This window comes from Prenolepis imparis, unplaced genomic scaffold, assembly GCF_030444845.1.
Source record: "Prenolepis imparis isolate NDT839.2.m4 unplaced genomic scaffold, iyPreImpa1.0 SCAF_10, whole genome shotgun sequence".
Lineage (NCBI taxonomy): Eukaryota > Metazoa > Arthropoda > Insecta > Hymenoptera > Formicidae > Prenolepis > Prenolepis imparis.
The window spans coordinates 11,067,092-11,093,270 of NW_028141168.1; the positions used below are offsets into that span (position 1 = coordinate 11,067,092).

Below are 26,179 nucleotides of genomic sequence, written 5' to 3' on the forward strand. Positions count from 1 at the left end.
TCGTAGTCATTCGCCCGCATACGGCGCCGAGTGCTCGGTCGGAGTGGATGGGGGGGAGAGGGCAAAGGAGATCTAACTTTACATCAGTCATCAGCAGTATTCGTTCTCGTACCTGCAGCTCCGGCAGGTCCGCTTCCTCCTCGTAGTCGGAAGAGTTGGGTGCGAAGAATAGTTCTCGGCCGTGAACGATCGTCGTCGTGATCGTGATATTATCGTCAGTATCGTCGTAATCTTTTTTCCCCTTCGTCCAATCTATCTCGCATCTCCCCCCCTCCCCCGTTTTCGTATCCGCGCGTTATTGTGAAACAGTGTGAAACGCGAAGCGCGAGTTTCTCGTGAAGCGGATTTCTTTGCGAGCGAGGTGACCGAATGTTTCGCTGAGATTAATTATGTGGAATAGTGACGCAGAATTGGGATCGGTCGCGCGTCAAGTCAGCTGACATATTGCGCCCTGCTACACCGCAACAGCCTTCGGTAAGTGTCGCAATCCCAGTGCTCTCTTTCTCTCTCTCTCTCTCTCTCTCTCTCTCTCTCTCTCTCTCTCTCTCTCTCTCTCTCTCTTTCTATCCGCGGACTATTTTCGGGATACCCGTGAGGCGCAACGGATCCCGCTTCTCCTCTCCCTCGGGGTACGCGCGATAGGTATCTACATGCACCGACGTAATTGCCGATCGGAGCGCGAGCTCGATTTCACTCGCGCGAGCGTCCAGCCAGCGTCCGCGCGAGCTTTATTACGTCCGCGTTTCCTCGGCTCCGAGTTCGGGGGAGCCGTGTTCGCGGAACGAACGTTCGCGTAGGAACGTCGACGTGTTAAAGTGACCGCGAGACAGAGAGACGGAACAAAGGAACGACGCAATTTACGGCTAAGTGCGTATTCAAGGATGGAAGCCATGTCCCACCGTCTCGTCTCTCTTTGCCATCGTGCGTCCGTCCCTCGGTGCTCTTTGCATGCGCGTGTGGCTGTGAGCCTCTCTTTCTTTCTCTCGCGTCCCCCCTTTCCTTCCCACGCTCTCTTTTTATATCACTTTTTCTCCTAGCTCTTTCCTCCTCGTCGCAGTCGCTCTTCCTTTTTTTTCTATACCGTCGATCTAACACGATGGCAGCGCTCCGATATGATTCGAATTTTCTACTAGACTATCATAAATGCCTGCCTATATATTTTTTATTAAAGAAGCATCTTCCGAGAGAGAGAGAGAGAGAGAGCGCGAGAGAGGGAACAGGACATTATCATATTTAAAATATTTATGCTGCATGTGTAAATAAATATGCAGACACACGAGATAAAAGTCCAATATATATTCTTGTATCTACTAATTTATTTTGACACGAGATATAATTTTTATTCACTTCAAAATAATTAAAAATGACATATTAAACACCCTATTAGTTAGGACCATATTTGTCATGTAATTTATCAATATTTAGACACGATACGCTATTTAATGAAAAATGTCCCTCTTTCTCTCTTTCTATCTATGTGATAACTCCCCCTTCCTCCCCCTTTCTCCGAAACACCCGTCGACGATATACATCTCCCTTCAGGTGTCCCTTTGAGTATTCTTCCCCCCACCCCTTCCCTTCTCCGTTCGTTGTTTACAATCTTTCTTCTGGCACTCGGCGAGAAATCGCGAATATCGTTCCAGCTGCTCCTCGAAACAGCGACTCGCTCGAGACGAAGACCCACGATCGGTGTCGAACGGAACTCTCTCGCCGTCTCATATTTCCCAACGTAGCGCGCATTCGTATGTAACGCGCCTCTGCCGCCGCCTTATCAAGAATAATTCCTCGTATCTCTATCGCGCGGCATTTCCTCTGTCATACGCGCCTTACCTGACCTGACCTGACCTGACCGCTCTGACGCCAGCCGTTCGCGTCCACGTCATTACACCCTTTGAAGCCTAAGGGCCGGTTTCACCATCTCCGATTAACTCAATCGGCCGATTAAACTATATCTTTGTCTCTTTTTAAGAACGTAGCTGAAAAGAGACAAAGAAATATAGTTTAATCGGTCGATTGAGTGAATCGGAGATGGTGAAATCGGCCCTATGACTTGTGAAATAAAACTTGCAGAAAGAATCATTCTTATATATATATATATATATATATATATATATATATATATATAAGCCATATTTTATATATGTATAATGTAGTAAATGTGCGAGCTTTTAATCCTGAAGCGGAATCTCATCTGCGAGGTTTGAAATTTAATTCTTTTATCCGCTTGATATTAAATATATCTATGTAAAAAAAGGAGAGATATTTTTTTCTTACTATAGTAATATAGTATATCTGAAAATGGTGCACAAATAATTTATATAATTTATAATTTTATATATATTTTCTCTTTATTCTTTAAAATCGACCTGAGGTTACGGGGTATTTTAAAACTACCATATGTCCACGTATGTAATTATAGATAGTGAAGGAGCTTAACTTGAGAAAAATAATCATACTTTTTAATGACAAGGCGTAAAATTTAAAAATTATGCAATGTTGAGCATGCATTGAGCTCCAGAAATGAAAATGAATCGAATATATTTTTCCTCGTTAGAAATATTTAATCTCTCAGTTATCGAGATATTTAATGCTTCAAATTCAAATCAATTTTTTTATAAGATGCAAAATTTGCCAGGATATTTACGATATCCAGGAACATCCTGCACGAGTTGCCTTTTTTTTTGTTATACACCTGGTTAGAAGGCTCGCCGAACGAGTTTAATAAATGCTCCTCCTTTCCTTATGCATATGCTTGCTCGGACAAGTATTCGCATCTTCGTTTACATTGCCGTTAACGTCAATCGCGGTATACTATTTCGTCGTATCTTACAAGTTTTTTTTCTTTATAGCCATTGTAACGGATCATCGCGAGCGATAATGAATTCTACCTCCCCTTTCCCCCCTCACCCTTTCTATCTATATCTCTCTCTATAGATATAGATCAATATATATATATTCTCTTTCTCTATGCCATCTATGATCTAACTTAACTTATCTACTATATATTTTATTTTATTACATGTGGTTTCATTTACACATATGATCGCTGAATATCAAAATCGTTCACTTTGTTTCTTCCTACATATAATTCTTATAAAGTATTCTTTGTATATTTTTCTCTCGTGCATTTAAAAAAAATACTTCTTTTTTATTCTAAATTTATAAGTTAGTCTTTATTTTTAACATTTTATCTTATTTCAAGCAGGAGCGCTTTTCGTGTATAATGTCTCTCTATCGCTGATAAAATGTATTTTCCATCGATGACAAGTCATTGATCGATGAGTCTTTTTTTAGCAAAGACTGTCAAAAGTTATAATCTTTTAGCGTTAACTATATCGACTATTAATCTATAGCGTTAACTATATAGTCTTTTATGTTTTTCATATCTTATATTTGTTAATCTACTTGGAATCACAAAAAAAAACATAGGCTCTCGTTATTTATTCATACTTTTGAATCTAATATTATTTTATAAATCTTGACCGAAATTTTTTAATTTTCGATATTGAATAATTCTGTAATTAAGAGAAGTTCCATCATGCTGCATCAATATTTAATGGGAAATTCTCTGCATAATCAGATTCTTCCTCAACGAATCGTTGAATCTGTTTGAATATTTGACAATCATTACGCTTCTTAATTTCGTTTCTAGTATTTATAGCTTATGTGACGTCTAATACACTCTGTATACAACTACGAGTGACAATTAACGTTGCATCTCACGTTGCAGTTAGCGCTTCTAAATTTATCACTTCTCTCTACCTTGTCTCATTATGCTCTTTCGAGAGATTTGTTCGGGATGATAATAAATGTGTCTTTAATCACATTTTTCTTTTCTCTACTTCTCTCTTCTTTTCCCTCATTTATGCCCTCATGTATACTCTCCTTCCTTTAAACTCTTTAAACCTGATCCACAGTAGGAATTGTAATAAAAGCGTATGAGATCATGTATAAAATACTCTTTCTATCATTTAATCGTAGTCATAAAATATAGTCTCTTGACAAACTAATGTGCTATCTTTATAATGACATCTCTATTTATATATTTAAAAAATTATTTTTAATATATAATCTACACATTTACACATTAGATGGGATTATAATCTAAAAAATGGACAGCGAGATACTAACTTATGTTAGTCAATTAAGTAACTACTAATACAACAATTAAGTAACTATTAATGATAGATTAAACACAAGCTGCCATTCAACTCAAGTTAACTAGTAGTTCTTTCTCTTTTAGGTCGTAGTTATGATATTATATTATATAGAGAGAAGTTTTACGTCGGGAGAATCGGCGTGAATTTGTGCACCGCGAGATTCTCCAATTGATCGCCTTGATTGATATAAGCATGCTATACAGGACGTTACGAAATTATCGTTACAATCGTGCGGAGCTAATAGTACCTATCAAAATACGTGAAATGACCAAGATATGTTCTGTTTCGATATAATGTCACTTATTAACTTTAATTTAAAAATTTTATATCCATCTTCTAAATCGAAAAGAGAAAGAGCAATCAAAATTAAACTAGAATGTAATTTAAACATTAATAAAAGCGGCTATTAATAACGCAATTGCAAAGATCAATTGTTTCTGAAATATGCACAATAAACGGTTTATCAATACATATTAGGAATAAATATTCTCATGACCTCTATTTCTATTATAAAATGTGTTACATATCATGAAATGTGCAACGATATATCTAATATGAGCTATTATTCGAAGCGTTCAGCATATCAGTGTAAAGACTTCTTTTGGAAAAAAATGAGCTAGTTTTTTTTATAATTTTAACGAATTTTTTTCTCTCTTTAGTAGTTATATTAGTCACTTCAATGTGTAGTTTTCGGTATTTTAAACAGTTTGGTATAAGGATCTTTGAAGCCTTCGTACCTATATTTTTAGACGACAAAGACTGTCAAACAATACAAGTCCAAAGAATCAGAGAAATCATTCCTCAAGGCTAACTATAATAATAATCGTTTACACCTATGGTTCCTACACTTCATTGAGAAAAATGAGAAGGGCACAGGCTCTGTTCTATGGACCATTCGTGGATTTTGAAATAAAGAAGCTCACTGAACTTGGTTTGTCTTTTCACCTTTTGCGGCTTTGTGACTCTTATTACCTCTCATTTTGTATTATATTTTTATATCTCATTGTCTTTTTCTTTCTCTTTCTTTCTCTCGGCTCTTTTACTCTCACAATCAGCGGTGACGTTCACGCACGCACGCACGCGTGCCGCGCGTGCGCACACGATCCGCTTCGTGTGCACGCGCGACGGACGAAGGGACTTTTGCCTCTCTGGGACAATGTACTCTCCGCGCGCGCGCGCGCGTGTGTACGTGAAAGTTGCGGCGAGGCCTTCACGAGGTTCGACCACATTCGACGCGTCCGAGACAAGTCAGGTAGAGAGAGAGAGAGAGAGAGGCGTACGGGGTAGGAATGGTCACGTTAAAAAAAGAATTGCACCGTCGCTTATTTTATTAATTTAAGTATCGGCAATTGGAGACTCGGCTTATCGACGAACAAATACTTATTCAAAGGTATCGATATCCAAGCGATATCAGGTCAGAGATTAATTTGCATAATTATATGTATTATAATTTTATAAATTAGATGTTTTTTTTTTAATAATTAACACACTATTTTCAATTAAGATTTAAATCAATCGTTGAATTATGAATAAAGTATGAATAATTAGAAACGAAAGAAAGATTTATAATATCGATATTTTCTAATGATAATCTTTAGTATCGATATTTCTCTTAGGTCATTATTATTGATACGCGCTCTCTATTGACATATCTTTTTATCAGTACTTCCTGTATATCGATATTAATATTCTTTTTAATATTCACACGCATTTTTCCTTTAATTAATACTCTCTACATTAATATTAGTAAAAATCTCAATGGGCTGATTGAAAAGTTTTCGAAATGCGTACAACGCCGATAGCGCGCACGTCCTTGCTTATCACGCATGCGAACGCGGCGCTATGGCGCCGTTCGCGTCCGGAGCCACGAAATGAATATGAATCATCATCTCCCGATCGGCGTGAGTGCGCGAAAAATGTGGAACGAGCGCATCGCGGATGCGCGCGCACACGTGCACGCGATATTTTGTTCCGCCGCGCGTTTCCGCGTGCGCGTGATCTACGAGTGACTTTGCGCGGCCTCGAACAAATTGCGAATCTTTCGCGCGCGGATCTAATACACGCGCGGACGCAATGTCGTATATAATGTCGAGTGTATATTTCGAGTCGCGCGGATTTTCATTCTCGAAAATAGCTGTCCAGCTGATGTGGGAACTATAATAGAAAAAAGAAATGCCAAATCTACGTATAATATTTTTAATTAGCAGCAAATTGATGATTTTGTTAGAAATCGTCGCGCTTTGTTTTTCTATTACATATTATATGAGATATGATTGTTATCTCTTTGTTAATAAAAATGCTCCTACCGAATTCTACTTTCGATAACAAGGTGAAGATAAATCAAATAAAGAAATAAAGATAAAACTATTACCGCCTTTTAAGCGGAGAAAGTCGAACAAAATATTGATGCTTTTTCTGTATTCGCGATTTCGTCGCGCTTGAATTGTCGTGTTGGTTTGTTACACTTGAAACGTCGCCTTTGACTTTGAGATCGACGAATCCTGGATTTGTTTCGCAAGAGAGATTAGTTTGGAAAACTCATTTTGCGTGTCCGAAAGTTAACGTTTTCCAAGGCAAATTTATTGCAAATTTATCTGCATTTTCTGAACGGCTAGAGTCTCTGATTTCGTACGAATGCGAGAAATAATGCGAATTTATGTACCTATAGTTTCGACATAAATATATATATATAGCAAGTTTTCACTGTTGTGTAATTGCACAAATTTAAAGAGCACAGTCGGTCCTTTCTCCTCTCTTCACGCTCTATTATCGAATAAGCGCAAACACATACGAGGAGGTGCAGAGTTAAAAACGATACCACCGACAATATTAGCGTCTAAACACGAACTCAAGCAACACTTTTAGTTTCGTGGCTGTTACCTGTTTCTGCTCTAAATTTAGCCCTTGCACACAGGGTAAGGAAAATACATTAGTTCTTGAAGAGAACCCGCGAATTCTCAGAAATACGCAAATCTTCATCCGTATAATCTTTTCAATTAATTTTCTTTTTATATATAACTTAATATAATAATATAAATAGTTCTCTATATACATTCGTCCCATTTTCAGCAAGCTTATATTGTCACGCATTAATCTTCTTATTCTCTCCTTTGATAAGTTATCTTTGACATTCTTTGTGCTCGATATTATTTCTCTCGTTCGAGATGAAATTGCAAATTTAATTAGATTAATGTTACAATCAGATTAATAATATGACTCGAGAAAAACTTGTTTTATATCAATTCAGATTCAGTTATGTGCATGCGTAAAAACGATGTGTTTTATTCTGTAGCATAGAAATAAAATTTTTTAACATATTATGATCAAAATATTAAATGATTAAAATTAAATCAAATTATATATAATTCAAAATTAAATAATCAAAATAATTTTGAAATATATTGTATCACATTCCGATATCACAGAAGTGGGTTAAAATTTGTTGAATTCCACACGTTCTCATTGTTCGTCGTGATTATCCAAAAAGGGATCCCCAAGGTTGTAACTTCCGAAATCCGAGATATTCTTGTACGATAAAGGCGATGCTTGTGTGAGTTCGACCATACGACTTTGCGAAGGTCGAACAACCGTCCAACGCGTTAATAGCCATTGTGAGAAAGGTCGTTTACTCCGTCGAGTAAACAAAAAGCTCTGATGTATTTCGCGTGCGAGTCTTCCGTGCCTTTATTCTCTACTGTGCTTTTTTTATTTAGTTTCACGTGCACGATTCGTCACTTGACACCAAACTATGTATATGTATAATTATCGATCTTAATCGGATTAATTGAAATAAATTGATAATAAATGCGAACGACTTTTGCATCCCTTGCATCTCTAAATCTATAGAGATTCAATGCATCTGACTCTAAATCAAGCCATCGAGCTTGAGCTTGGCACGTTTCTTTAATCAATTTTACATATATTGATTTTTTTTCTCACAAAAAATTGGACAGTCTTCCTCTGCACAGCCTTCTAATTTTCACCGTTATTACCAGCTACTTTGCATCCACATTCGAGGGAAAGATCTCACTTTATCTTTCACGTTAAGTGTTTCAATCGATATGCGCTCTCGCTCTCGGCAGCTTGACGTCATCCTCTTTTTATTTCAATTTATTAAAATCGACGTTATAAGGTCGCGCACGCGACATTACACCTTTAACACGTTAATGAACATATACCGAATAGAGTGAAAGTTTGAAAAAGAGAAGACTATCGAATTTCGAAAGTGTAAAAAAGCTAGAAAAAAAAACAAGACGCTCTATATAGCATGAATGAAGAAGCGAACGAGTCATCGTGTCATAATCTTAGAGCATATAGACATGGAGGGAGAATAGTATATATACTTTTCGGGAAACAAAAGTGTCCCCAAGATTGTGCGAGAGAGAAAGGTACACTGTAAAAAAATTTAGTAAATTTACACAAATAATAGGTGTAAAAATTGCATGATTAGTCTTGTAAATATAAGAAATCATGTAATTATACAGAAATTATGTAATTCCACAAAATTATGTAGATTTGTCTTTTATTATGTAAATATATCTTCTTTTATATGGAAACTTACGAAATAATATGATATTTTAAAGATTTTATGTAATTATCTAAATTTGTAATATTACTCAATACAACAGTAATATTCTATATATCGTGTTTAATAATATGTATAATAATAATATGTTTAATTATATATTGTGTTTAATAATATGTTTAATAATACAATTATAAAAAATATTTTTACATTATCGTTTTATAATTTTACATACATATTGTAAACTTATTTTTGCAATCAGCTTAATTACAAATGAAGGAATTAATTTTACTTGTATATACTGCAAATTTACAAACGCGTGGAAATTTACAACTATTATAGTGGGTCTTAAAATTACCCACTATAATAGTTGTAATTTTACACAAAATTTTTTTACAGTGTATAGTAATTCCTGTTTGTCCTCTATACGCGTGCGCTAAACTGGCAGACATAAATGACAGCTCCAAATTTCTTTTAAAATAGGTAACAACTGCATAGCAATAACAGTTGCTTGGAAACAACGCTTGCGCACAGAAGATAAATAGCAACTTATATCTTTCTCTCTCGCACAGATATTGTGGACACTTTCAGACCAGTATTCTCCCTCCATATCTATATGCTCTAAGGTCATAACGCGAACTTTACCATGACTCTCACTATTACTTGACGCATATATGTAGCTTCCTCCTCATCGTCTTCCACACAAAGTAAATATTTTAGAATTCATTGCAAAGCTTTCAAGACTCGGATAATATTTTTGCGTATTATTCGAATAATTTTGTCTTTTGATTTTTTAAAAGGTTTTTCTCGATAAATTTTTCATAAAAAAATCCTCTCTTGCGCAACGCGTATCACATAGGCAATCTATTGTAGATTATACGCATTTGTGGATCAAATATGTTGATTTGACGAACAAAAACCGTCGAGATAAGCGATGTGAGAAATACGTGTGCGTCATTGTTATCCGCGCGCGCAGCATGAGTCAAATATGTGCGGGCGATGGTATAAAAGAAGCTCGCGAGGGATTGGCAATTCATGTTACAGTGAAATCAGCCGAATGTGGGCAATTACGTGCTGACTATACCGTTGCTCGCTGACTTTCCTCGAAGCTACGCTTTGCCCCGGCCTTGCTACGGCATTGCCTCTTCCCTCATTACGACGAAGGAGTTTACCACCTTGGTACTTATAACTGATGACGACGTAGCTGTGACGTGGCTAAGAATATAATGTTTTAAAGCTATTGTCTCGCTCAAGAATTATTTGCATGAAAGACACACTCGATCCTTTAATTTCGTCGAGAGAAAAAAATGTAGAGATATTTTTTATATATAAAATTTTATATAAAATAAAATATATAAAAATTTGTTATATATAAAAATAGAGATACTTTTTATGTACGATTTTTTTGTTTGTGTAATATACATGTAATAGAAAAAAGTAAAATAAATAAGATAGAAAGGAATAAAAGAGAACACGTCGCATAAGCCGCTCTGCAAGCTCATTCTACTCATTATCACCGTATTCTACATATTCGATAATATCGGTGTGGCGTCGCAGCTGTCAAAATTTCACGTGCCGCGTCTGTGCTGTTTGTCGAGGAGCACAAAGTGGGGTTAAAGTCCGATTAAGCTGAATCGCGAGTCGAAAGTGGGGAAGGAATTACTCTTTCCTGCGAATTGTGCAACCGTCTTTACTCGCGTTAATATATACTCATGCTGCGCACAATATATAATCTATAAAATAAAAATAAATATATATTTTCCTGTATATATATATATATATATATATAAAATGTCTATAATCTTTCATACAACATATTTTAATATTTTTTTTTCTATACGGCGCTTTTTAATTCTTTATATACATTTATCATCCTTTTTTTTAAATACAGTTTAAACACTTCGTTTGCGGAGAAAGCGAGAGAGCGAAGCGCGTTTCGTCAAAGCTAACGATCCTCCTCGCGGGCGAGTCATTCGAGGGGAATCGCGTGTCGGACGTGCTTTTATGCACGATGTTTGTCTCTCGTATAGGATATATCGTTTCCGTGGCGCAAATTACACGAGCGTGGCACGACGAATATGAGATGGAATTAAACGTCAAGTAATCGACGTTTAAAGTCATCGCGTCACCCTGTGTCACCTGTCCCTTTCCTTCGTCGCGTGTGCCGTATCGGAGCCCTACCTTACGTATAGGGTCTAATCGCGGCGGACCTCACGATACTAGAAAACGCGTAGGGGCATCGCGAACACATGCGTATCCCTCTATTTCCCCCCTTTTTTAACCCCTTCTTCTCCTCCATTGTCCTCGCATTATCATCTCACTTCAGTACTGACCGCACTAACATTTATGCATGCAGCTGTTTCGACGTTCGATCCCGCAGTCCCTCCTAAACGAACGATTTTAACGACAAGTCTGTCTTGCATATATGCATGCTGTGTGAATTTTTTATTGTGGCAATAATGAAAAAAAAGAAAAAAAAAAAAGATTGTGTGCGGAGAATAATTCCACTTACGCAGTTAAAGACTATATAGAACGAGAACATGTTTTTGTCAAAAAAAGTGTTTTTATAAGTTTGAAACTTGCTAAAATTGGATTTTTTAAATATATGAACAAAGAAACATGTTTATTGTGTTATTATTAATATTATCATTTATCGAATATTTTTCTACAGTTGCGTGTGTGTGCATATCTCATATATTTTATCATAAATGCGCTTTATAATTATCTATAATAATGATTGATTGATGAATATATATAACTTTTTGACAGTTTTTTTAGTTATTTTATTTATGAGAAAATATTCGTGCAATAATCGGACTTTTTGAACATGAGCTTTCTGATTAAATGAACGTATGCGATTGCGAGAGCACGATAGTTAAATTTTATGTAAATGATACTTATCGGAGCCCAATAAAAATTTTTCTTCTTAATATCCGAGGCAATTAATGCTGATGTTGTTATTCGAGCACTCTCGGGCACAAGAAACTGTTTACACACATTTCGTATTTTTCTAATTGTCTCAGATAATTTTGCTTTCTGATTGCATTCAAGTATATTGCGTTGTAAATAAATTGTGTTCCATAACGTGATATACTCGTATATTCTTAGCATACAATTTTCATTCTAAAAAACATGTATTATATCTTTCAAAATACTTAGCTTAGAATTTTTATGCAATAATTTTCGGTCTTGATTAGTGAAAAAAAATTATTTCGTTTATGAACATTTTTGTTATTGCATGAATATTATTTGCTATTAATTAATTGCTTATTGTTTTATTTTCTAACATTATATGTGTGTGTGTGTGTGTGTGTGTGTATAACGAATATATTTCAATATATAACTTATAATTCGTTCAGTTATACTCGATATCGATAAAAATTCACTAGATATTTGCAACGAAATATATACTTTCGATACTATTTTGGTATGATCCTATATATGCGCGTTCTAATAACTTTTTTTCCGATCGAGACAGTTGACCCAATTCTTAACAGCCTCTGACCCCTTATAACCGATAGGAGAGAAAGAGGTATCCATTTGATTCAAATAAAGATACTCTGTATCCGAGAACCATTTTAGTCAAATATAAAATAATAAAATCAAATCTTGGAAAAAGTAGATCGATTGTTTTGTTAATCTCTTTCTCTAGTTCTGTTTACAAATATAAGTGATTGTTGTGTACATAATAAGAAAATGGAATTTAAGTTTGAAAAAATTAGGACTTAAACTAAAATTATTAAATATAAAATAAAATTTACAAGACAATAGATCTAATTTTGCTTGCAATTATTAAAAAATCATATTCTAATGTTTGTTTCAAATTTTTAATATCTCGATTAAATATCTCGATATAATTATTTTTAGTTTAGGTAGGATTCTTAATTAATCACAAAATCAATCGTTAAAATTAAGGTCAGGATCTTTGAAAAACGTTATATAAATACAGATATACGAATGATTATGAAAATCATACGAGATTGTAGTTGTTATATGTGTTCATACGATGTCAGTCTGAATTAACAACATGAATCTTGTGAAATTAATTAGTAAGAAAAGCGCTTCCGCTTCTTCATTGAATCCATAAACTTGACATTTTAACTTTTCATTGAGCGTACTCAAAAGTAATTATTAAAATTTAAATATACTCTCAATCTCTCCTTATTTAATGAATCTGATTATAATAAATTTTTCATATTTTCAAATATATTCTCATTCCCTCTTCTTAATTAGAATAACGCTAATAATAAAACAGATCGATGACCCAAACTAACAATTTAAATACCTTACTGAGTCCTAAAGACAATCTGAAATAGATTAGATTATATAGATTAATTATTCGTTTGTATATAAACCAAATTATTATTATGCGACATTTTTCAATCCGTATATTTATTAATATAGAATTAATATAGAATATTTATTAATAGAAATATATCAGTACACTTTGTATACTATACTATCATTTAATTTACATAAAATAATAAATTTATTTTTGTGCAAAACTTTTTTTCCCAAATATTTCATACAACTGTGAACATTATAATAAGGAAAGGGAAATTCGCCTCGTCATGTCGATTTAATCGAAATTAACTCGGGAGCGATTCAAAAGCGTCGCAGTCGAAAAAAAAAATCGTGAGAAAGGCTCAAATTTTCACGTAGGAATTCCCACCTCTGAAAAGAGACAAAGATAAGTTTAACCGAAGATTAAAGTTAACCGACGTTGGTGAAATTGGTCCTAAGAGAGGAGTTGGTGATGGAGAGAAAGCGCGTTCGCGCGAGAGAGAGAGAGCGAGACACCCCTTATACCCATCACATCACATATCTCACATCTCACATCTCACATCGAGAGGTTAAGTTCCGTGTCCACGGTCGCGTCACGATGCGCCGTCGCGTTCGCCGCACTCGTGCGCACGCGGTGCCGCCGCAATCGTCGCCGCTTACGCGTCCGCCCAAAAGCCAGCGCGACTCGATTTGCGATCGCCATCATGAAAACATTCGCCCGTCGTTATCGTTGTTTCTCTTCCGTCCTTGCGGGCACCGTGGATTGAAGCGATATCGAGCGTTCGCGAGCCGGGCAAGTCGTGCGAGTGCACGCGCAGCACACGTAGCTCCCGAACTCTTTATCCGCGGTCCGTACGAAGCCGCTTCGGTCGGAAGCGCGAAGTGAAGGCTGCTCCATTCCGTCGCGATTTCGTGTGCCGCGCAAAGTGCGCCGCGAAAGAGATTATTAAAACGAGAGCGGAGCCACCGCGACGCGGGAGAAAGAGACGGGACGATATTCTCTCTCTCTCTCTCTCTCTCTCTCTCTCTCTTGACGGCTCCTATTGTGCGCGGGGTGTATTCGCGAGTCCGCGATAAGGATACGGCTGCCGTTACTTAAATGCCTCGCACAAATTCCTACTCCATGTTGTGCATCGGTTGCGACACGGCTGCGTGTTGGAAAGTGAGTAGTAATATCACGCTGCGCGATCACGCCTCTCTCGTCGGGCTATCGCGCGGCGGAAAAAAAATCAGATCGCCAAGATGACGTAGTAAAAATTCCTAGGAATTATTTCCTCTCCTCTCGCTCTCTTCTCTCTCTCTCTCTCTCTCTCTCTCTCTCTCTCTCTCTCTCTCTCTCTCTCTCTCTCTCTCTCTCTCTCTCCTTTTCTTCTTTACCGAATTCTTCTTTTCTCTCGCTCCTTCTCTCTCGTTTGGCTACAGAAGCACCGTTTTCCCTTTTCTCCTATTGTAATGTCATTTAGTTCACGTTTCGGTCATTATCGAGTGTGTCTTGGCCTGTTCACTTACAAGAGGACATGTTCCATTGAGAAGATATTTGTGGTCTGACCTTGCATGGCGCAGGAAGTACGATAAATTTATGATACCTTCATTTTTCGTGCTACTTTACAGCGTATTAGCTGATATTTTCGAAAATTGGCCTGTTATTCTTACTCCGAATGCTCACCAGGGTCACATTATCACTTAAAGATTGTGTATTACCTGTTTTTTTTTATTTTTTTTATTTTGTCATTTTTATATGATTTTACATAAAGTGGAGTGAAATAATTAAATGTACTCCTATTCGTACTTCTTTGTCATCGATCAGATGATGCAAAACATTTTATGAATGAATTAATGTAACACTATAAAGTTTAATTATATAATTTGCAATATTATTCTTTGTGTCACATTGAATTGACTTTGTTATTTTTATCTGTGTTTTTACACACATATATAACTGTTGTCTTTGTAAATATATATGTAAAGAAAAAATAGCAATTTTTTAAAATATAAAACAAAAAGTACATGCAAAACGTGATAATATAATGTCATATTTACATGTGTCTGATATAAATTTTGATAAGCTATTATATTACATATTTAAACTTTGTAGTTGTATAAAATAATTTTTGTGACAATTATTTATAGTATTTGATTTTATTAATTATATACGACTTGATTGTAACAGGTGAGTACATGGTGACACACGGTTGTAGAGGAGCAATCGGGAAGAGAGCTGCAGCGAAGGACACCTAGTTATCCTGCACCAAGCTGACTGTGACTTTCCACTGTTTCTCAAGACAGCGTAATTCGCAACTAGGATATAAACGAGAGTCTTCTTGATTGAACAAAGAGTGATACTGAAAGACAAGAGTTATGGAACGAGAGTCTAATATGCAAGCCCTGTGTCGCAGTGGCTGTGGGTTTTATGGTTCGCCGGCTACTGATGGCCTTTGTTCCCTTTGCTATAAGGAAAATTTGAAAAAGAAACAACAACCTCCAGTGTCAACTGCCACTGTACCAACCTCACAGACTGTCTCCAGCAACGCTGGTACGTTGCAAGGCAGTTTTGGTAGTCCTGCAGCTACAGGAACGACGGCCCAACCTACCATTCCTACTATACCTCAGTCAACGTCAGATCTGCTCAGTCCCAAAGAAGTAAGTATTTCCATCTCTTTTCTTATAATTATTCCACACAAACGTAACATCTTTGTTCTTTCAATTAATTTGCAGAAGGTAGCGCTTATAAGCTGTCCTGAATCCACAAGGTCGTATACATCAAATTGTTTTTAGTCTATAAAAACACAAATTTCGAGAACAGCAGAAAAGGAATATTAAATCGTAGAATAAATTTTACAAAATATTTATGCGTGTTACATAACATAAATATGTTTTCAATCTTTTGCATCGTTATGATAAAGGTGTTTTTGCTTTGGGAGATACATAGACTATAACAACAATTTGCAATTACTTATGCCTTCTTTATTTTTTATAAGAAGAGGTCATCTACATTTCAGCAAGAAAATTATGCAATATATCTAATTATATTGAAACACTCATCTCTGATATTATAAGAACTCATTGAACAATTTGATCTCTCTGTTTTATACATATTATTTATAACATTTATAAATCTTGTGTTATATAGGGAAATATTTATTTATTTAACAAAGTGGTTATTTATAAGCATTTATATTTTTATAATATTTCAATACAACTTTGTTTTAAATTAAATTTAAAAATAAAATGTAACAAGAAATTTAAGACATAACTACAATAATAAATAATTATTTTTATTGTGCTTATCATGTGTATTTTACTTTTGTTAATCAGGTAAACAGGGAAGATCAGGAAAGCGAAGTAGGTGTAAGCAGTGCAGTAGCTGAAGGCTCATCGGCGAGTAGTGGCGATGTAGACGACTCTTTTGACGGCAAAGAAACTGACAAAGAGTCTAAGAAGAAGAAAAATCGTTGTGCTGTATGTCGCAAAAAAGTTGGTTTAACCGGTAAGTGCAAAAATGTAACGTATAATAAATAATTAGTTACTTATTGTGGAAGCTTCGAATTTCTTTAACAATGATACATTTTTCAGGATTTGAGTGTCGTTGTGGAGGACTATTCTGTGCCGTGCACCGGTACAGTGACAAGCACGATTGCAAATTCGATTACAAAGAAATGGGCGCTCAAGAAATTCGGCGCAACAATCCAGTTGTTGTTGGTGAAAAAGTGCAAAAAATTTGAACTATTTAGTGTGTAGTCGTTGGGAAAATGGTTATTATAACTATATAAACAAACAGAATATTAAAAAGAAAACACGAAGAAAACGAGATAAATTATCTGGCAGCTGATTCGCACGTCGAGGGGTGAAACGAGCGAGTGCAAGATCGAGAGAAAGTGAGAGTATGAATGTGAGTGAGCGCGCAAGAACGACAGCAAAATTGTTTTGTAGCTGAATCGTCGAGAAAAAGTAGAGAGAAAAATGAAAAAAAGAAACGAATATATCAGACAGAACAAATAAACGAAAGATCGCAAATTAGAATGTGTGTGTGTGTGTGTGTGTGTGTGTGTGTGTGTGTGCGCGTGCGTGCGTGCGTGCGTGCGTGTGTGTGTGTGTGTATGAGAGCGAATGGTTCATAATTGGATGCCAGTGCCATGTAAGTCAGATTTGTCATCTAGTGAGAGAATTTTAATTGAGAATATACCTGGTTACTAACTGCTGCCAGTTTACTATTATTATTATCATCTATTATTATCTTCATGATTATTACGGTTTATAATTATTCTATATATTATGTTTATTAATTTACTTAAATGGAAAATTGCGAATATATGAAGCTCGTTTTACGTAAAGGCTAAAAAGAACTCTTGGTGCGGTCAGTCAATCAGTCCAGAGCGTCTCCTTAGAAGTTTTGGTTTGTTCTAGAAAAATTTTATACATTATACTGTTTCGTTTATATATCAAAAAATAAATAAATAGGGAATGTTGCTTAGGTAATGGCTGACGTTGATGGGTGATCACAATCTTAGGTTAATAATTATAGTCTAATTATTAAGTATATTAGTCTATTGATTCACACATAAATAATGCAATGAAGTATAAGTAGTACTGTGTGTTTATGTCCAACTTCACGTGAATATAACCAGCAATTATTACTCATTAAATATGTTTCAACCTATATTGCAAATAATTATTTACACTGCGGCCGCAAATCTGGGATTTGTAAATTAAACCCCTCTTTAACGTATTCTTCGATTTTTCTTAGATATAAATGAATTGTTGAAATTGTCGATTAGTTTACTCGTTTTCTTCTTTATTTTTGCTTGTTTTGCGAGTTTTGTAGAATAGCTGCGCGAGGTATTCCGGTGCTGCATAGCAGCGCATAATGTAAGAGTAAATGATTAATAAAATGTCTAATGAGAGGCCGGGCATTATATGAACGACAAAGAAGAAAACTATTAAACGTTTATAAAGTGTGAACGTATAAACTAAAACCATGCGCGAAGGATATTACATCGATAAAATTTTATAATCCACGTATAACATATTCTCTATTTTTCTTCTCCGCGCTTAAAATTTGTGCCGAACTTTATTTCTTTTTCTCGCCCATAAATAGCTATACATGTTTGTAAAGCTATAGCATGCATGTGAAAAGAGGTGCTATAGCTGTCTGGTTTTGTTGAATTCTTGTATAAAGGAAGATGAGTAAGAAGATGATAAAGCAGCGCAAATCATGCTCCATGTGTAAGTCAATTCTTTAAGAGCTTTATAAGCTTTATAAGTTTTGAACTTTTTTTTTTGAAAAAAAGGAAAAAATATAAAAAATCTATATAATTGTGGTTTCTTGATATTTCGCGTCAAACAAAATAATGTATATTTTTTTCTTTCTCTTATCCAAGGACAAAGCGCTTACATAAATTGTGCTGCCGTTCTTTTATTTCTTATTTTGTAATTAGGACCTGTCCTGTATATATATATAAAGTAGCATATTCTCGTTATTCGCCTAAGATTTATTTTGCGTCGCTTCGAAAAGTATGTGTATAGCAAAGTTTTTTTTTTATTTTCGATAAATATATAAAGCGTTCTGTTAAATGTAATCCATAAGATCCATCAAGCGCTGATTTTCTTTCTTCAGAATTGAACAAATAACAAGTACAGTTTTCTCTCCCGTTACCAAATATTTCACATATCGCCGCCAAAAGTCCTTCAGCCGAAAACGATTTTATTTCGTCGAATATGCAGTATCGTAACTAATAACAAATTCGGTCATCCGCATTACATGGCACTAATAATGCACATTAAAGGACACTATATACATGAAATATCTTAATGTAAAATACAAGCACTTTGACGAAATTAATAATATCGTTTAATAAAATAGTCCATATTACTTTATTAAATAACGATATCATTATTGAACATTAAAATAAACATTTAAAATTGTTTATATTTAAATAACATCATGTATATATAGCAGCTTTAATAAGTGTGTAGCAGTGTAGTGTATCGCTGACCGAATTCGCTATAAATTTGTAAAAAAAAATTGCAATTTAACGATACCTAGAAATTAAGACTGTCAGAAAGATCTTTCAGTAATAATCACAATAATTCGATACAACACGATTCTCTTGGCGATTCTTACAGAACGACTTTATGACTTCACATAGACAATATGTATCACGATCTATTGTCTATCAATCAGTTTTCTGTTTCTTTTTTTGGCGCATTTTTAGGAACGCTGATAAGAGAAATCAGAATCGTGTATAAAAGAAAACGCGCACACGCATACACACACATGACACATACGCAATACACTGACATATACACACCGATTATCAGTAATATCGGAATGGTTGCCTTCAGGCCTTCATCCTATTTTAGGCATAGCATATTTTTCTAACGTGTATCGCAATATCGGAATAATCTTGCCTAGCGAGAGCGATCGAATGACAGGAAGAGAAAGAGGGAAAGAACGATTGAAAGAATGTGTATACATGATGGATAGACATGCTTGCGAGAGTGAGGCAGAGGAATGCGTGCACAGGAATATAAATGATTTATAGATGAGAGAGAAAAAAAGAAAGAAAGATAGAGCGAGAGAGAGAGAGAGAGAGAGAGAGAGAGAGAGAGAGAGAGAGAGAGAGAGAAAGAGAAAAACAAAAAAGAAGATTATCAGCGACGATCGTACTCGGCTGACTATATAAGGACGTAACACGATGCTTGTAATTATTACGATTGATATTAGTACGTTTAAGCTATTAAAAAAAAGTAACATCAACTTTTTAATATATTATATGATTACAATTACCATCCTTTGAAATGCTTTAGACATTTAGGTTTCACGTACGTAAAAAACGAAGTTAGTGTACTCCCATATGTTCCTCTCTTTTTTCTTTTCCTCTCGCCTTTCCTTCATCCTCCACCCTCTTCTTCCTCCTCTTGCCTTCTTCTTCTTCTTCCCAGCCCTTACGGACCTTTAACAGTTCTTAAAACGTTTATAATTATAGTGGACTATATTTATGTATATTTAAAAACAAAATATATATAAATGCATCACCCTTAACGAAGGCCGGCAATCGTTTTTTGTGTGTTCTCGACTACTTTATATAGAACTTTAACCGGCACCTTTCCGAGTTATATTGTAGCTACTGTATAAAAAAATATCTCCCGAACGTTTAAACGAGATGCGACCTTATTTTCTCTGTAATGAAAAATTTTTGCTGCAATAAACGGTTTATCTTTTATCACGCTGGCTATCTAATGACATCTCGACTGAAATTTATGCTTTTAAACTGCCTTCAAGGATTTAGTAAACATAGTAAACGTGAATTATATTAAATAAATGTATTTTTGCGCGATATATATCGTTAATGATATAACAATCCTGATTTTAACAATTTTCTACAATACGCGATTAAAAAAGTTGCCCCGCTGATCTATTTATACTGTGATAAAAATATATATAAAACGAATAAGTAATAGTAAATAAGCTAATAAAAGCCAGATACAGAAAACGGGGCGTAAAAAATATGGTTTTCAAAAATTTGATTATCCAAGTACAGAGAATGTTTCGGCGAACCCTTTCCAAACCACATCTTCAGCAACTAATACATTAACAAAATAATATATGTCTTACTTAAAGTAGATGGGAGTTATGATCATTTATAGAAAAAATATACGCAAAATTAAAAATTGCATTTCGATTTCCGAGGACTCTTGACGACTCCAGCGAAACTCAAACGTGATAAATTTTTTATCGATCCTAGTCACTATAGAGAATGAAATTTACAAGAATAATAGGTTGAAATCACTTAGTTGAATAATTAAACATTACAAAAAGCTTTTCATATATATACATATATAAATCTTTGTATAATGTTTGATTATTTGACCTTTCCACAATAAAATATTCTAGAAAATTAATATAATATATTAAGAAAATGAAAAACGCACAATAAAAGGGAAACGATTTTAAAAAATCGCAGGAGACGGAAAGCCAAAGAAATCGAAAATGCAATCGTCAGATCAACTTGAATGTTTGTTAATACAATTATAAATATGATGTTATGAATAAACAGAATATATAAGCATAAGTAACCGCACAAATATGGGGGAATATGTAAACGAGCGTGATCATTCTAGACAAGCTCAAAAATATGTGTGAAGCAATTGGAAAAAGTAGCAAAACAAAGTAAGAGAAAGATATATATTCGAAACAAATACAGCTTACGAAAAAGAGAGTGGAGAAAGCAATAAAAACACTCTAAATCAATAAATTCTGTTAGATAATTTATTTGAAGAAAACAAATTCTCTCCTTCCTTTGTTAAAACTTTATTCTGTCAAAATAGATTAATAAAAATTGTATAAAACTTATAATTTATATTTACTCTCATAAATATATTATATGGATGTTGGTATGAAATTGATTGAATATCTATGGTAAAAGTAATAAAATTATAAAAAGTAAAATTAAATAATAATATATATTACGATAATAATCACCAGTCGAAAATAAAAGTCACACTGAGATGAATGTAAAAAAATATACTCTTTCTACTAGAAATATTTTAAATATCAAATTTAATTATAACGATATCCACGTGTAATATATATATATTTAGATGTTTATTTTGTTCAATATAACGTCGTTATTTCATTTTGTAAAGTTTGCGATTGATTGTGCGATTGTGATTGAGATCGACACATATTGTTTCTATTATGTAAATCTGTATTTCACGACCTTAAAAGCTCTATGCTGATGGCTTTGTATATAACAATTGCATAATACTTATGCATAGAAAAATATGTAAAAATCAATGACGTGTCTAATAGTCAGAACGCAAAAATATAATATTCATTAGACACATGAGCGATGATTATTTTTTATGCATACATATTCATTATATGATTGTACAAATAATCTAAATCTCTTGAACAATTTTGTAAAAAAAGACTGGATGTTTATATACATTAATAATTTTTGCGATTATAAAAGATATAACGATTTATATTTATTTAGGGCCGGTTTCACCATCTCTGATTAACTCATTCGGCCGATTAAACTATATCTTTGTCTCTTTTTAAGAACGTAGCTGAAAAGAGACAAAGATATAGTTTAATCGGTCGGAGATGGTGAAACCGGCCCTAGAGCGCTTATCTAGTAATGTTTGAATAAAAAAAGAATTATATCGAATTTGAAGATAATCGATTCGAGAAGAGATAATCGATCTTTTAACGAGAATCGATTTTTCTCGATGTATTAATCGAACAGTCCCCCTCGCCAAGTGAGTGCGCGAAAGCGAAAACATCCGGCTCGCTACATAACCACAAAATACTGATTCTAGCTTTCAAAGTATTTATAAGGTAAGAGGAACGTTAAAGCGCGTCCTTGAAATGAGGAATGAAATTTAATAAAGATATCTTTCTCTTTTCTCAGAAGAGTATTTTTGTTTGTCACCATGTCGATCGGAGTTCCTATTAAAGTGCTTCACGAAGCAGAAGGGCACATCATAACCTGCGAGACGAATACCGGCGAGGTGTATCGTGGTAAATTGATAGAGGCAGAGGACAATATGAACTGTCAGATGCAGACCATCACAGTGACGTATCGGGACGGCCAGGTGGGACAGCTGGAAAATGTATACATTCGCGGCTCGAAAATCAGGTTCCTTATACTACCGGATATGCTGAAAAACGCACCCATGTTTAAACGACCGGGTGGCAAAGGATCGGGTACCGCTGGCAGAGGAAAGTCCGCTATATTGCGCGCACAAGGTTTGTTTTCGTATTGGTTCTATAAACATTCAGTAAAGTTCAGTCCAAAGGCACTGAAAGGACACGTATTTATACAAGCGAGATGGGAAAAAAAGTTGAGTACGATTCAACTTTCTTCAGAGATTCTAAAAAAAGAAATAAAATTAATTGAACTTGATTAATATTAATTAATTCGGATTATATCTTTCGTTCAGAATAACTTCGATTTGCTTAGAATAATACATTGGCGAAGTTTGTCAGTTTCGTGACAGAACACTGTATATAAACTTTTAATATCTATTTTGTAAAAGTCGCATAGAGTGGAGGACCTTTTATAATTATATACCTTTCATAATATATTTTAATAAAATTGTTTCTAGCTCGTGGCAGAGGAAGGGGACAAAATCAAAGAGGCAAAGGTACTGGTTCGGCACCTTGGCTTAATCAACAGAATCAACCAGGAGGCTCTCAAGCTGGCAGAGGCAGGGGATAAATTTTGATACATTTTAGATTCTAAAAATACATAAAACTGCGATTTCATTCCCATATTTTTATATCATTTCTAAATAATATCTCTGAATACACATTCAAAATTATATGTCTGTATATTTATAATACATATATGATTGCTCCAATAAATTGTACTACAATCATTAAAAAATAGTTTATAAAATAAAACATCTTATATATGTTATGACATTTTCTTTATAAATTTATGATAAAAAATGTTGGTATTATCTGTTTTAATATGATGATTAATGCATAGATAAGACTTTAGATTCTTGAGCTTGTAATACAAAAAATTAGTTGTATTCTGAAAGAACATATAAAATGAATTTTATTCTTATAGGAAACGTATATTGCATTCTATATCTAATATCCAATGTGTCAATTTATATTGACGCTCAACATTCTTATTAAAATACAATTCGTTATTTTTGTCATGTGAGGTCTTTTGACTAAAAATAATCGGCGTCAGTATGAAAAGGTGCTCTTTAAATAAGAACGTGGAAATGATAAATCTAAAATCCCTAGAAAATATATTTTGCTATTGGATATTCTCTCTCAAATGTCCAAATTTTCTTCTTATTCATCACAATCACACATGTGCTATAACCTATAATATAATCTTTTTTGCATAATCGGTCGTAAATGGCAATAATGTTTAAAAAATCTCAATTATTCGATGTAAATAAAAGACCCGGTCAGCCGAAGAGACGAAAAAAAATCACTCTTGTTTTTGATGAGGAAAAACGACGGTAATTATCTCTATTAGATATTTTTATAATTATTACACGAGTAAATTATATATTCATGTAATTATAGAGAATTTTTAGGAGGATTTCGTAAAAGAAAATTAGAACGGAAAAGGAAAGCTCAGGAACAATTGCAAAAACAATTAAAAGAAGAACGAATAAAAATTAAACAAGAGGTAAGTGCAAAATGCTAAAGCATTGTTTGTTTTAATAATTACAGAAAATACAAGTACATACATATTTTCATCACAGGCACGAGAACGTTACAAGAAATTATTATCACATCGGAATGTCCCAGAATTAGAAGAATTATTATCTAAGCAAGAATATGATCTGGAGGGTCATACAGTCAGTATTTTGGAGTTAAATGTTGCGGATCTTGCAGAAGGAAGATGGATAGGTGAAAACAAGATTGCGGAGAAAAAAGAAGAACAAGATGATGAAAGTGAATATTCTAACAATGATGACGATAACATTGTGGGAATGTCATTACAAGAGAAACAGAAGAATCCGATACAGCAGAAACCTAAATCTGATAGTCAACAGATTAAATCTTCAAAAGAAGTGAAACGGGAAATAAAGAAAGCAACACTGAAGCAAATTAAAAAGAGTAAGGTATTTCAACATAAGCAAAGACTAGAACAACAGAAAAATAAAAAACAGAGTAGAAAAAAATTACATAATACTCAGAAGGTACTGCACAAACACGGTAAGCGAGTTAAAAGGAAATCAAGACACCAGGATATTTGAAAAGTTTGCTGAATATATTCTAAATAAATATATTTTATAATAAACATTGATTTTTTTTATGTATAAATACATGAATTTATGACTTTTTCTTCTTTCCACTATTTTTTGAGGCATATGGACAAATGTCCTTGTTGAGGCATTCGGAACATTTTGGAAATTGAGGTAGACAAATTTCTTGACCAAATCCCACAAGCAGATAATTTATCTCGCTCCACAGAGATTTAGGAAGCCAATCTTCTAGCTCACTTCTCGTTTTCTCTGGTGTTTTAGTTGGCTTTTTCACCCATTCTAATCTGTTGCAAATCCTGTGAACATGTGTGTCCACACCGATACCAGACACTTCTCCCCATGCAATCTGCATGCATATATGAGCCATCTTAGGCCCTACTCCTGGCAGTTCGCACAATTCCTTTATTGTTTTTGGAATATCACCGTTATATTTATTTAGAAGAATAACCGATGTCTTTTTTATGTATTCCACCTTTCTCTGTAAAAAAAAAAAAAAACATTTTTAATGCAAAAATGGATTTAAGGAAAGTTAAATTCTAAAATTAATATTCAATAAAAATACATAGTTTATAAATACCTTATAAAATCCAACTGGATATATAAGTTTGCTTAGAACTTCATCAGGGGTAGCTGCTATTATATCTGGTTTACAACCATAAGTGTTAAGACGTTGCATAGCGGCATGTGTGACCTGATCCTTCGTTTGACTGCTTAACATTAGAGCTATCAATGATTGATATCTGGATACTGATGGACTGGCATTAGGATCTGCACATTTGTGACAACCCATATCGTCAACCGGGGCTGTCTTATGCTTCCTCATTTCTTTGACATTTTCCAAAATAATCTTCCAATTCGGTGGCACCCATCGCTTCTCATCCTTGATGGTTCTCGAATTCACCGATCGTTCTCCATTTTCGTCTTGAATTTCTTCGGTTTTGACAGTTTTTGGCGTCGATGATTCTTTGACATTTTCGCTCTTTATCTCGACGGCTGATGCCGCATCGGTACTTTTAACCTTCACCTTATCCTCCTCAGCTTCGTACTCGATCTTGATCGGCGAACGTTTCCTCGCACCGGTCTTTGTAGTTGATTTTCTTTCATCGGCGAAGTAAGGCGACGTTTCTTCCGACGAGTCCGCGAGAGTTTTTCCCGAACGTAAAGCTCTCGCGGTCGAGATGACACCCAGTTTCAGTCTTTTACTCATTTCGTCGGACGTGACATATCGTCATCAATATTATTAAGGCTCCTGGTACCTTGTCGACCATGTCGGAATCGTGACGTCAGAGGCGAGAAAACACACGCTAAAATTTCTTAGATGCCATTTCGAAATAAAAAAATATTTCGATGAAACAGCACTTCAGATGGCTTTAGCATACTCTTAAAAAACCCCGAAAACTATCTTTTTCCCTTTATAATCAATCAACAGCTGTAAAATGTAATATTATGAAGCCAAGTCCGT

General features: G+C 34.6%; 4 protein-coding genes across 8 annotated transcripts; 3 read left to right on the top strand and 1 right to left on the bottom strand.

Moving 5' to 3' along the window:
* Nucleotides 1–14: 14 nt before the first annotated feature.
* Drn (zinc finger AN1-type doctor no) lies at nucleotides 15–20,192 on the top strand. Of its 4 annotated transcripts, none has more exons than XM_083048895.1 (4): nucleotides 15–474; nucleotides 15,140–15,609; nucleotides 16,285–16,456; nucleotides 16,543–20,192. In XM_083048895.1, the coding sequence occupies exons 2-4, from the start codon at nucleotides 15,328–15,330 to the stop codon at nucleotides 16,689–16,691; spliced, it is 603 nt and encodes a 200-aa protein (XP_082905021.1). In that variant the 5' UTR covers nucleotides 15–474; nucleotides 15,140–15,327; the 3' UTR covers nucleotides 16,692–20,192. The 4 variants fall into 4 exon arrangements, with proteins under 4 accessions (XP_082905021.1, XP_082905024.1, XP_082905022.1 ...); XM_083048898.1 differs by lacking the exon at nucleotides 15–474 and adding an exon at nucleotides 714–867; XM_083048896.1 differs by lacking the exon at nucleotides 15–474 and adding an exon at nucleotides 13,663–14,131.
* A 1,885-nt stretch (nucleotides 20,193–22,077) lies between these two features.
* On the top strand, nucleotides 22,078–23,364 carry Smd3 (small ribonucleoprotein particle protein SmD3). Its single transcript, XM_083048900.1, has 3 exons — nucleotides 22,078–22,312; nucleotides 22,386–22,723; nucleotides 23,083–23,364. The coding sequence occupies exons 2-3, from the start codon at nucleotides 22,408–22,410 to the stop codon at nucleotides 23,193–23,195; spliced, it is 429 nt and encodes a 142-aa protein (XP_082905026.1). The 5' UTR covers nucleotides 22,078–22,312; nucleotides 22,386–22,407; the 3' UTR covers nucleotides 23,196–23,364.
* A 405-nt stretch (nucleotides 23,365–23,769) lies between these two features.
* Nucleotides 23,770–24,708, top strand: Vito (nucleolar protein viriato). Of its 2 annotated transcripts, none has more exons than XM_083047673.1 (3): nucleotides 23,770–23,961; nucleotides 24,029–24,134; nucleotides 24,211–24,708. In XM_083047673.1, exons 1-3 carry the CDS (start codon nucleotides 23,855–23,857, stop codon nucleotides 24,706–24,708), a joined length of 711 nt encoding a protein of 236 aa, XP_082903799.1. In that variant the 5' UTR covers nucleotides 23,770–23,854. The 2 variants fall into 2 exon arrangements, with proteins under 2 accessions (XP_082903799.1, XP_082903800.1); XM_083047674.1 differs by having other exon boundaries at nucleotides 23,810–23,961; nucleotides 24,040–24,134.
* Nucleotides 24,709–24,784: 76 nt separating this feature from the next.
* Nucleotides 24,785–25,944, bottom strand: Nthl1 (Nth-like DNA glycosylase 1). Its single transcript, XM_083047675.1, has 2 exons — nucleotides 25,295–25,944; nucleotides 24,785–25,195 (listed from the first exon to the last, which is right to left on the bottom strand). The coding sequence occupies exons 1-2, from the start codon at nucleotides 25,922–25,924 to the stop codon at nucleotides 24,785–24,787; spliced, it is 1,041 nt and encodes a 346-aa protein (XP_082903801.1). The 5' UTR covers nucleotides 25,925–25,944.
* Nucleotides 25,945–26,179: the final 235 nt, after the last annotated feature.

What these genes read in the sequence shown, in the direction of transcription:
- Drn (XM_083048895.1), top strand. Translation starts at nt 15,328, where the DNA reads ATGGAACGAGAGTCTAATATGCAAGCCCTGTGTCGCAGTGGCTGTGGG. An exon ending in ATCTGCTCAGTCCCAAAGAA is followed by an intron (nt 15,610 to 16,284) that starts GTAAGTATTTCC and finishes TTTGTTAATCAG; the next exon opens with GTAAACAGGGAAGATCAGGA. An exon ending in CAAAAAAGTTGGTTTAACCG is followed by an intron (nt 16,457 to 16,542) that starts GTAAGTGCAAAA and finishes TACATTTTTCAG; the next exon opens with GATTTGAGTGTCGTTGTGGA.
- Smd3 (XM_083048900.1), top strand. Translation starts at nt 22,408, where the DNA reads ATGTCGATCGGAGTTCCTATTAAAGTGCTTCACGAAGCAGAAGGGCAC. An exon ending in CGCTATATTGCGCGCACAAG is followed by an intron (nt 22,724 to 23,082) that starts GTTTGTTTTCGT and finishes AATTGTTTCTAG; the next exon opens with CTCGTGGCAGAGGAAGGGGA.
- Vito (XM_083047673.1), top strand. Translation starts at nt 23,855, where the DNA reads ATGGCAATAATGTTTAAAAAATCTCAATTATTCGATGTAAATAAAAGA. An exon ending in TTTGATGAGGAAAAACGACG is followed by an intron (nt 23,962 to 24,028) that starts GTAATTATCTCT and finishes ATGTAATTATAG; the next exon opens with AGAATTTTTAGGAGGATTTC. An exon ending in GAATAAAAATTAAACAAGAG is followed by an intron (nt 24,135 to 24,210) that starts GTAAGTGCAAAA and finishes TTTTCATCACAG; the next exon opens with GCACGAGAACGTTACAAGAA.
- Nthl1 (XM_083047675.1), bottom strand. Translation starts at nt 25,924, where the DNA reads ATGAGTAAAAGACTGAAACTGGGTGTCATCTCGACCGCGAGAGCTTTA. An exon ending in ATCCAGTTGGATTTTATAAG is followed by an intron (nt 25,196 to 25,294) that starts GTATTTATAAAC and finishes TTTTTTTTACAG; the next exon opens with AGAAAGGTGGAATACATAAA.